Below are 12,153 nucleotides of genomic sequence, written 5' to 3'. Positions count from 1 at the left end.
TGTTTCTGTTTGTCTATTCAAAAATGTTTGCAGTAAAGAAGAAAGTAACAAAATATCACTTTCCCCGATAATGCTGTTGAATTTCTCAGTGTTTTATGAAAAACATATTGTTGAATTTTAATATGCCTTTTGCCTTGTCTCCAGTGGGAGAAGTCATCCCTCTCATACCAGACTGGCCCTGCCTATAACTGAAGGTAGTTGGGGTCCTTACTTTGTTCCTTTTCAGCTTTTCTAATCAGCTTGTGATTATTTTAAATTTTTAATTTTAACTTTTGGTATTTGTTTGTGATTTGTTTCACTTTGCTTTCTTTTTTCTGTTTTTTTTAAATGTACTGCATTTTTCGCTCCGTAAGATGCACTTTTTCCCTCCTAAAAAGTAAGGGGAAATGTGTGTGCGTCTTATGGAGTGAATGCAAGAGGGAGGCGGGCGAGAAAAGCCCCAAGAGCCACACACACGCTCTACGTGGCTCATGAAAGGGAGCACTGAGCAGAGCCTGGGATGCATACAGGCTCTGCTCAGCACTCCCTTTAAGTATTGTTTTTCTTGCATTCCTCCTCTAAAAACTAGGTGCGTCTTATGGCGCGAAAAATACGGTAAACTACTTTGAGGGCCCTCATTTGTTCCAAAAGGGGATAGAAAATGTTTAAGCAAAACTCTGTCCATAAATGGCTAATGCTAGGAGGGATTTTGGGGTGGCAGCCACAGGCAGGTGTGTACTGTTGAGCCAACAAATGTGAGCAGAAGCATTTCAGCTTTAGTTTTCTCTGCAATGTGTTTGTGCACAGTGCTTCTCAGGTAGTGCAAGCTTACTTGTACGGTGCTATCCAGGCATGGTGCCGTAAGCTTACAGGGATTGCCTTCCCGCTTCTCCTGCCTTTTCCATCTAGCAGGTTTCTGTACAATATTGAGCATCATGCCTGTTTCATTTATGTCAAAGTAAATCCAGGGTAATTCTGTCAAAGTGTATTCATTTAGGCCTGTCTAAAGCTTGCTTAAGGGATAACAAGGCTCAATAAGTCAGCTTCCTATTGCACAGCAACATTTCGAAAAGCAAACTTGCCAAAATGTGGATTCTGTTCCCAGGAAAGGAATAGATGGGTTTCCACCCCTTGGTTTCTTTTACATACAGTGCATCCAAGGACAGATATTTTCAGGGGAAGAAACATTAATGCTGAACGCAGTTTGAGAATTGTTTTTAGATTTGGATCGCTTCTAATCTGTCATTATAACCACAGTGTAGTGCCATTTTTCCTCAGCATCTGTTCTCATTTATCTTAAACTGGCAAAGCCCTGTTTTCCTTTCTAAGAGCAATAGTAGCTTGTTATCAGGTGCAATTGAGAATGAAGCTTTATGTACTGTAAACATATTTGTCACCCTCTCAGTTGGATGATCATTGCCTGAAGGTGCTGTATGTAATTTTCACAAATAATAGTTTGTGGTTTTAGGCAGACTTACATCAATATTTTGGCTGCCCTGAGTAGCTTCCTTTTGGAGGGGTGGTGCCATCAATAAATCATCCCAGGAGCTGAAATGCGTTTGAGATAGACTGAACTATATGAAATAAAACAGAATGACTGCATAGAAACGACTGTCACATATTTGTTCCAGTACCAATGTTCTTAGAAGCTCATCAAAGACCTTAGTTTGTGCAATCAACATATGTCATCATCTTTCCATCATTAAGTACCTGGATAAAGATGCATTGGTGGTTTGCTGACAGACATTGTAGGAAAGAAAGAGGGGGAGGCATGCTGATATTCACGAAAGTAAGGACGAAAGCACATTTTTTTTCCTATCAGAATGCATTCAATTGTATTTCTAAACAAGGCATTTCAAAAATGACTCTTTACTTCAGGCATTGATCTGCAAACAATCATAGACACACATCATGCATTACATTAATTATTCTTCAATTCTGAGAATAATTAGACCATAGAACACAGATTCTCAAACAGAAGCTTCTTAGGATAATTACTTCACATTTCAACGGTAAACATACATTCTTCATGTCAGGAATGGAATAAAGAGACTTGTTATGCTTCTGCCATTTAAAAACTGAATACTAAAGCAAAAGGATTTCTTAAACTACAAATTGCAAGTATTTTTTGCCTTTTGAGCTCTTGTTTAGATTGCCCATCCATATCTTGATATTACTCACTTCCTTATTCCAGAGCTACTTGAGACAAAATGGAAATCTTTCTGAACTCCCCATACTTTAAAGACAGAAAAACCGAAGAACCAAATTGACTATACTAATCCATTGACAACTACTAGTTGAAATGACTCACTTATTCCATAGAAGAAAAGTTCTTTGGACTATAGGTAGAGAAATCTCATGTTGAAATATTCCCACTTGGAAGAGAGAATGTTTTTTATAAATAGAAAACTAGTACACCGAGAAAAGAGTTCACCAAAAACAACCAAGATGCACAACAAAACACAGTTTTAGTTTTTTGAGAGGAGCGTTTCAATATGTGCTCCCCCCCCCCAACAAATAACCTGTAACCAGTGTTAGAAACTCAGATACACAATTTAATTCCCAAATGGCACCTTAAACCTAGGTTGCAAATGTCTAGGCACCTTTTTTCTTCATTATTATCATCATCATCATCATAATTTCTATACCGCTTTATATTTCAAAGAAAACATCTCAAAGCAGTTTACAAACACATTAAAACATCAAATAAAACAATCCAGAATAAAACAAATTCAAGCTTCAAGGATAACATTTCTGATCCTTCTCTAAGTGACATTTTGCTTTCCCTCTTTTTATCTACTTACTAAATTTTTATAGCTGCCCCATAGCAGAAATACTCTAGGATGCTGGGCGGTGTAGTGGTTAGACTGTCGGCCTGGGATCTGGGAGATCAGGATTCAAATCCCCATTCAGTCATGAAACCTTGGGCCAATCACAGTCTCTTAACCTACCTCACAGGGATGTTGTAGGGATTAACTGAGGGGAGGGATGAACCATGTACTCCTGGGAGGAAAATGTGGGCTATAAGTGCAATGAATAAGCTCTTCTGCTTACCTGGTTAAGGAAGTTGGAGGGGCCAGCCAAATGGAGATGTCAGTTGCCAGAGATCTCCACAGGGTCACAATTAAACCTGCGCCAGTTGCAAAATGTAACAGTAAAAGGTAAAGGGACCCCTGACCATTAGGTCCAGTCGTGGCCGACTCTGGGGTTGCGGCGCTCATCTCGCTTTACTGGCTGAGGGAGCCGGCGTACAGCTTCCGGGTCATGTGGCCAGCATGACCAAGCCGCTTCTGGCGAAACCAGAGCAGCACACGGAAACGCCGTTTACCTTCCCGCCGGAGTGGTACCTATTTATCTACTTGCACTTTGACGTGCTTTCGAACTGCTAGGTTGGCAGGAGCAGGGACTGAGCAACAGGCGCTCACCCCGTCGCAGGGATTCGAACCGCCGACCTTCTGATCGGCAAGCCCTAAGCTCAGTGGTTTAGACCACAGCGCCACCCGCGTCCCTTCCGCCTGGTAACAGTACCATCTAGCAAAACCTGCAACTGTCATTCTCCTGTTCTTGATTCAAACTTTAATACTTGGTCCTAAGTACAATAAATGGGGAAAGTCTGTTTTAAAACAAACATACATTTGGAGTTCACATTCGGAACATAATTTCCTCCCCTATTTGTCCTTGATATTTCAGCCTTCTCATTATTTGAATGTCTTAGCAAATGAAGGAAGGGAATGTTGTTGTTTTTTAATCCTCTCCTCTCATTCCCCACAACACATGCTTCGTGTGTCTCTCTCCCCCCTCCACACACACACCCTAGAAGTTAGATAACATTTCTTCCTACTGCCAAAAACCTGCATCTATTCTCCACACATTTTTTTACCCTAAGCTTTTCACAATGCTTGCTTAGGTTTTCTCGCACCAGAACGCTGAAGATTAGCAACTGTAATCTGTGCTGTTTTCATACTTGCGGTTGCAATAACATTCCACTTAATGCGGCTCAAGTAATAAATATTTTCTTTATCAAAAGACTTTTCCATTTAAGCTATGTATTTGCTTGTATAGCAAGTGATAAACCTGAAGGTCGTTACTGTGGGGATTTACAATAACCTGCAGAGTTCCTCCTCCCCACTCCCCAATAATTCTTTTCTAAAATACAGTTAATGCAGATAAAATGTTGGTAACTAAGCTCCGAAAACTATTTAGTTTACTAATGAGGTATTTTAAGGTCAGTTTTAACACAGAAGTGTCTTGCTGCATAGGCTGAACTTCAAGAGAGTCTGGGTATAAAAATTAGTAGCGTTGATAGCACTTAGCTAATATAAACTTTTTTAAAAAATAGTTCCCTGCCCTTGAGAAGCTTCCAATGGGAGAGGTAATGGATAAAAGGAAGAAGGTAGGACTGATGAATGGAATATCAGCCAGCAAACATATTGGCATGTTTGGCTAACATAAGGCAACATAAGAAGCTGCCTTATAGCAAGTCAGTATTATCTAAACCAGTGTTTCTCAAACTTGGGTCTCCAGCTGTTTTTGGACTACAACTCCCATCATCCCTAGCTAGCAGGACCAGTGGTCAGGGAAGATGGGAATTGTAGTCCAAAACCAGCTGGAGATCCAAGTTTGGAAAACACTGAGACTGGCAGAAGATCTCCAAGTCCTCTAATCAGAGTCTTTCCCACCTCTACCTGGTGATTCCCAAAGATTAAACCTGGGAAATTTTTCACCCAAAGCATGAGCTGTATCACTGAGCCATGGGCCTTCTCCAACTGGAAATGAGCCTAAGGCTTCACAAAGCTTAGTTCTGAAAGGGACTTGAAGGAAAAGAGAGGAGTATAGCTGTTCAAATGTTTTGAGGTGACCTTCTGTATATAAGAGACAGGGAAAGTGGGCAGTCATTTTTGGGTGTGGCAGGATTGGAAGAATAAAGCTTATAGCTGGAGGAAAAAAGCAACCCCATAAGAATAGCCAAACCAAATAAGCAGCAGAATATGGAGAATAAATAAAGGAAAAGATACTGGGGGGCGATATACTTTCTCCTTGGGTGACCATATACTTCCGTTTCCACTTCTCTGAAGTGTTGACTACAAAATATTTCTTTCTTCAGAGAACAAATCAATGTTTTCTCTCCTCTACTTCACATACTTGGGGATTTTTTTTTACGTGTAATTGTAATCCGTGTCTCAACTTTTATTTTGGGTTCTCATTTTCAAGCTTTTCAAAACCTATTTTCTCCAACCAGTTTGATTGGCACCTTTCTAAGTAGCCCAGGTGTTATCTCACCGAAAGGGAAAGATCTGAAAATCAGTGGTCTATCATCCAGTCAGCTGTAGTTCCATCCTCTGCTTGTTGTAGCTGGACTGGGCTGAAATGGATTTTAAAATCTTTACCTTCACGGGTCTGATGGCTTTAGATAGAATATAAGTTCTCAGCTTCAGAGATCATCAGAAACAGTCAAGCTTCATAAGAGCTTATCTTGAGGGTGGTTCCTTTAGAAAAACAACAACATCCTTACGTTTACTGCTTAATATTTCAATTGGAATTATGTCTCCTGATTAGTGCTAAAGACAAGTGACAAAGGCCCTTGTTTTCAATAATTACACTTTTCTAAGTGGTGTAGAAAATGACTGAGTATCTGATTGTTCTACAAGTTGATGGTGCATCTGGTTCAACTATGTCTTGAGAGCCACAGTTTTCTCGGCCCTGTCCTAAGTGATCTAGGGGCCATGGTAGTTCAAGCACCTAAAAAGCAAGTTATGTCATATACAATGGTAGATGGATCTCTACAATGTCCCTGGGAACGTGTAGTTCAAATGTGATCAGTGTCAAAGCTGGTGAAGAAGTCAACAATATAGATGTTAAATATTTTTTTTTTTCTAAATCTGATGCCCTACACACACACACACACACACACACACACACACACATTGTGCTGACTGCTCTTAAACGGAAACAATATGACAGTTCTGTGCAGTGTGTAGTTCATATGTAAGCTACTGCCGTGCACAGCCTTTGACTTTTCAGCGCTCTGCAGCAAACCTCCTAACAATTTGCAGATCTGTGAACTGAGTGCCTAGACAGGAGCGGCGGGTTGAGACAGATTGAGCACTTGAGTCAAGCCTAAGTGTACTAGACTATCGGAGATTCAGAATTTGAAAGAAGAGCCCTAAAGCTAAGCAAACATTGCACGGGAACAAATTCTAATGACTAGTCCTGCAATATTTTAAGCTGCAGCGTTCAGGAAATTTAAAAGTGTGGTAGTCAAAAGTTGCAGAAAGTGCTCCAGTAGGTATTCAGACCTGATGCATCTGGCTTATGACACAATACACCTCTTAATTGATGACCTGCAACTGTTTGTCTGAGTGCACTGGGAATAATTTTTTTCTGTATAAGAGGGTGCAGAAGAGGCCTCAATTATATCAGATCATTTCTAGGTGGCTGTTTCACAGTGGTGTCCAAATTCTATTGAATTACTAGGCAGAATAGCTCTGTTGCAATTTCTGGCATTCAAGGACATTGCTACCCCCAACCCCCGAATTCTAGCAGAGCATCAGGTGGGATGTGAACCACTTCTTATCTTCTGCAGAAGGGAACATTCGGGTTGCATGTTGCTAGGTGATGATGTATCTCCCATCTCCACCATGCTTAAAGCATATCATGTTAAGGAGTCTCCGGCAGCATATAAAACCAGTTGTTTTATAGTTCGGGCTGTAAATATGCTCTCTACTCCCAGCTGGTCAGAGTGCCTTTTGTGCCTTTCTTGGCAGGTACTGGATAGTGCCAATCATGGTGAGAGAATAGACTGAGCAAACTGACAGCTGCCCTGTGGAGACCTAATTGACAGGTTCCTTCAGCCGCTGCTCTTAGCTTGCTTTTCGACATCAGAAAATGGCAGGAGCTTGAAGAGGCTTACCCTGGAAGTTGCTACTGGCGCCTAACTCTTGACATGCTGCAGTGCCGCCACGGCACACTCCTCCCAAAGGATGCTGCTATCTCTTGAGCCAGTGCCAGCCCCTGCTGAAAGGGGGGATTATGCAAGTATCAGGAGTCTCTGAGTGTAGGGAAGCTGGCAGTGTTCTCTGCCTCGTTGGCCACGCTTCCAGCCGCTGACCTCTTCCATGGTGCCAGGGTTTGATAAATGTTGGTAATTATTACCCTATGAATAAATGGATTCAATAAATAATGACCTGGGTTAGATTCGAACCCATCGTGGAGCTTTAGCTTTAGCCTAAAGCTCATCTTCTACAAATTAAAATGGGTACTTGAAGTGGCCAACTCTTAGCGAGCCAATGGCCTTTTATTTATTTATACGTTCGTAATTTATTTGCTCGGGATATCTCGGCTCAGATGTAGCATCTGGTTTTTCAGTGAGATTTTACTTTTTCAATTTTCCAGCTGAGTTGCCTGAAGGACAAGGAGGCCAAGTGTCTGCCCGTTTACATACAATGAATGAGCAACTCTGCCAGTTTTATTTTCCTGCCTTTTTAACTACATGGCCAGAAGTGCCAATGCCCCTTGCATCGCTGAAGGTCATTTCCTTAAGTTTTGGATTTCAAATGAAACAGTGGCTGATAGCCAATGTGAGTCAGTCATACTCGAGGTAGGCCCGTTGAAATCAATAGGCCTAAGTAAATCTCACTATCTATCTGATTTAAGTACCGTAAGTACCTCTGGATCATAGCCTACCTTCCAACCCAAACTGAGGTTTCAGAAAGAAAGCAGCTATCTTTTAAGGACTGGCCCTCCCATTGTTCTGCCCATTTCTGGAAGCAGATTTTGGAGGAGCAAAATCCTTCTGAAACTTCCTCTGCAGGTATTTACAGCTTCAAACAAAACATTGGTTCCACAAGTGTTTTATTAATGGTAAAAAACTTGTCTTCTGTTGCCTGCAAGGGGACCAAAGTTTCTAAAGTTTAACGGATGCATTAGAAATCTTCAGTGCATCAGTGCAGCTTCTTACAGGTTTTCAGATGTCCCCACCGCTTCCCCAAACTCTTTGCTTTCATTTTTTAAAATGTCAATTAAGCGTCTACAAAGCAAGCAAGCAAAATGTTGGGTAACACTTTAGCCACATTTGGCAGATACAAAGGTTCTTAGTCACTGTTGCTAAACAATCAGAAGGAAGGAATGTGAGACATTTCCTGTATCTTCCCTGCTGAAGAAATTTGTTCCCTTCCAACAGGAACAGCTTGCAGTGAGAAGTACAGCAACAAAGGGATTGGTGCCTTGTGTCTTTAATAGCTGAGTGGCTGGCATATATTAAGCAGGGCTAGCCTTTTATAGTATGGAAATACAGTTGTGGGGAAAGCTTTACCTGCTGACTTCCTGCCGGCCTGTATTCCTCGTGTATGGCATCTTATTTCTTTTTAGTCCCTGCGCAGCCACTTGTAACATTCTGAATGCTGGGGGGAAATTTCTGAGGATGAAGTTTCCATCCAAGCTCCATTTGAATGAACTTGAACTGAAATAGTTTGGTTTGTAAAAGCATAAACTGGGACTGGAACTAGTAAATTCCTTTTTGAACAGGATGAACTAGAACTAGTTCCTTTTCAAAATCAGCTTTCCAAGCACTGCACCTGCCTAATGTCAGTAGTCAGGAAGTTCCAAGTACTTTCAAAATTCCTTCCTAAGAGACCTGTTTTTTGTGATTGATTTAGAGCCGCAACAGATTATCGGGTGGGTGTTGGGGGTAGTTCTCCATCCCTCTTTAAAAAACAAATAAAAGCCTGCAATGGTTAGTTGACTGATTGATTTCAAAATGTTTTGAGCTGACAAAAATGATCCCAATTATTAAAGTGGCAGGTTTTTTTTAAAAAAATTAAAAATAAAGTAGCGCAACTTCTTACAAACATCGCAGATGGCATTGCTTCCCATGTGGGAGAGAAGGAAGTACGTTGCCTGACGATGATGCGTGCTGCCACAGCACATGTCTATCATCTAGAATGATTATTGTTTTTCATTAGAACTGTTGCATTTTTTTTCTCATAGCAAAATCATCTGCATTTATTCATTTTGAAGGGACACAATCAGCTAAGACTGCAGTCTGTGCATACCCCTGCCCAATCCAATACAGGGGCAATTCGGAGCCAACCCACTCCAGATGTGATCCCCCCCAAACCAAATCAGGGGCCTTGCACAGTCTATAATTGGGATTTAAAACCCTGATTAAACATGCAGTCAGGAGGGAAGAAGAGGGAGAAGCATGCATACTTCCTTGCGTGTGTCTCTTTCTTCCTCCCTCTTCTTGCTGCCTGACTATCCTCCCCTTTCAACAACTGCAGGTTCCCCTGGGTGTACCTGATGCAATCTAGGCCTGCCTCAACTCACTCTGGCTGATTGTGACTCTACAAGTCACCCTGATTTGACTCAGAAGCTAAGATTTTGCTGGAGCCAGTTCATAGCTCTAATAAGTGTGTGTGTGTGTGTGTGTGTGTGTGTGTGTGTGTGTGTCTACACACATTTAACCTGGGAATAAATCCCACCGATCTTAATGCAATTAATTTCTGAGTAGACAAATGTAGGATTGTACTGTAAGTGTAGGGAGACAGACCAATCTCCATTCATGAAACCTGGAGGTTCCTGTGTGCCTTTCCAAATACTTAAGAGGATGTTGCCTGCTTGTATTTATATATATATTTAAAAAAATGAGTACCTTATGAATTTTGAGTTTCACACACAGTTATCTTTTTTACTATTCCCTGTCGACCTGTCAAGGAGACTAAATAAAATAAATATAGAGAACAAGTAACCCTGTCAATTTCCTGATACAAACTGGGAAGATAAGTAAAGATGATCTGCCAAAATCACTTCATGTTTGGTGGGGAGACGGGGGCAGAATGTGGACAGCACTGTGATTAGAGCCAAAGATACACACAGAGGAATTAGCATTGACAGCATTTGCTTTGTTATGAACAGCAGAATTCAGGTATTTTTGAAAGTTTTGATAATCTTCAGTGCTACAAGAACTCCTCTGTTTAATGCTTCCCCATGGCAGAAGCCCCAAGCTGGTCGATATTTTGGGGTTAGCATGGTAGAGATGATTTATTTTGAACTTTGTTCATGATCCAAACAGGCTTTGAACACTTTAAAACCATTCTTGTTTTAATCAAAGAGAGTTAAGCACATGTACGACTCTCTCCCGTTGAAAATTTATCGGGCTTCTTTGGTCAACCTGCATATATTTCGGCTGCCTATCGTTCCACCTTTCACTCCAGCAGCTCCCCAGGCAATGAAACAGCTTGGGCTGGTCTACAACTCCCACACAGAAAAGTGGCAAGAGATATTCAGAAGTGAGAGCATAACTCGCTTCACCTTTCCATGCCACTCCCCCCCCCCCCAGCTCTCGGCAGTCTAAGTTCACTAAACTAATTTAGACATGCTTTCTCCGGTGTCATTATTCATGGATGTTGTGTTCTTAACAGCTACAGACTCGTAAAAAACTGCAGTGCAAAACTCCTAAAGTCAAAAAGTGCACTTTAGTTAATATAAGGTGTTTACAGTGAGCGTGGTGCCCAGTGGATAATTTTCGTTTTGTTACTACAGATACTAACAAGGCTATTAAACAGAAAAAGAAAAGAGGCTAAATTCTAAAATGGTAGACCTTTTTTGGGGGGTGGGGAGCTAGAAATGGATACAGCTCCCATGATACATCAATTGTATGTCGACTGCTTAGAACAGATGTTAATTACAGTAGTAACAGTTGCTGTTCACGGATACGTTTTCAAACAATTATGTGAATGGCTTAGGATTCTGGCAAATTAGTTAAAATTATTTTATCATTATGTGCTTGTTTGCATTTGTAAAAGCTAGCAATTAAGAGTCTAAAAATGGCTAGTGAGTGAAAACACTTGCCGCTGCAGTGATTTTACTCTGTTCTTGTGGCACATTAGACAGATACTATCCATCTTGCAAACATTGGTTGGGAAACAGCATACTGTGTGCTATCTAAATGGCTTTAGTATGCATCAGTTAATCAGAGAATTAATGTAATTATTTTTATGCACCCTGTATCTGTCTCCTGGCGACATTCATTTTGTACTACCAGAATTGTTACATGGGTTTCCAGACATCTCATAGGTTTGCAGGTTTTACGATACTCACCTAATTTAACAAAGCACCATTAGTGTACTCGGATTCATTTAATGCTTTTGCTAGTCTAGTCCAACCAGTTACAGAAATCTAAAAGTAGGTAAGGGGAAAATAACTCTGAAAATGTGGAAGATACATAGAAATAATCACTAGTTAATGCATTTGTGAACTGAACAGCTCTGTGAACTTTTACAACCCATACACTGAATGTAATTAACCCTCTTTAAATCATAAAATTGATAACCCAAGTTTAAAGATGCACTGCTTAGCTTTGTAAGACTTCCGCATTTCCATTGTTTCCTTGACAACAACGATATAGATGCTGCTATCACCATGGGAATGGTTCTTTTGAATGAAGCTGCTACCTCCAAAGGAGATGTTGGGAAAAGGAGAAGTAAGATGTTTAATGTGGTTGGCCAATTTATTGTTGCTGTTCAGAGATTCTGATTCACGCTTGATTACCGCAATCCACGTGGAAGCTCACAGATTCTCATATACTTTCACGAGCACTTGCAAATGTGTTTATTCATTTGTGGACATATTGGTGTGCTTTTGTGAATAGGCTTTTTTCTTTCCTAATATTATTTAATGACACAGGCAGGTATCCAAATAGCTGCTTGAGATATGACTTTTCAACATCAGCTTGCTATATAGCATGAAAAATAGAAGTCTTAAACTTTGTTGCACCCCTTGGAACTATCTGTGCAGTTCTTTGGAATACTAGCCCTGTTTGTGTGTGTAAAAGTAATGATGTTACTAAATAGGAAAGATTAAGTAATACAAAAAAAAAAAAATAGCATGTTTTCCAGATTGCTTTCTTCTGAGTTCCTGTTTAGGGCTGCAGTGAACATTCTTCTGTTGGGAATGTTCAGCTTGCAATAAATGGGAAGAGGCAAGTTGGGAATTATTATTATTATTATTATTATTATTATTATTATTATTTCCTTGCCCATCTGACTGGATTGCCTCACCTCAGGCACTCTGGGCAGCTGGGAAGTGGGGAATGTGTACATGTTGTACATGTGTACATGTTGGGTCTTTCAACGTCGTGTAGCGGCAGCAGAGTTTCGCACACACACACACACACAC

The 12,153-nt window shown here is 40.7% G+C and overlaps 1 protein-coding gene across 2 annotated transcripts in view; it reads left to right on the top strand.

Moving 5' to 3' along the window:
• Window positions 1-12,153, top strand: part of TUSC3 (tumor suppressor candidate 3) — a 128,049-nt gene that overhangs the window by 102,179 nt on the left and 13,717 nt on the right. Inside the window, exon 8 of one of the 2 annotated variants that reach the window (XR_014551989.1) lies at window positions 11,384-12,060. Coding sequence is in view for 1 of the 2 variants with exons in the window: in XM_083630678.1 (XP_083486804.1) it covers window positions 11,384-11,458 (75 nt within the window). In the remaining variant the exon portion in view is untranslated. The remainder of the gene's footprint in view (window positions 1-11,383; window positions 12,061-12,153) is intronic. The other variant, XM_083630678.1, reaches the window with a different exon arrangement.

Source organism: Podarcis filfolensis (genome assembly GCF_964270895.1).
Source record: "Podarcis filfolensis genome assembly, chromosome: 9".
Lineage (NCBI taxonomy): Eukaryota > Metazoa > Chordata > Lepidosauria > Squamata > Lacertidae > Podarcis > Podarcis filfolensis.
The sequence above is the reverse complement of the archived record's forward strand: the minus strand, read 5'-3'. Positions and strand labels throughout refer to the sequence as shown.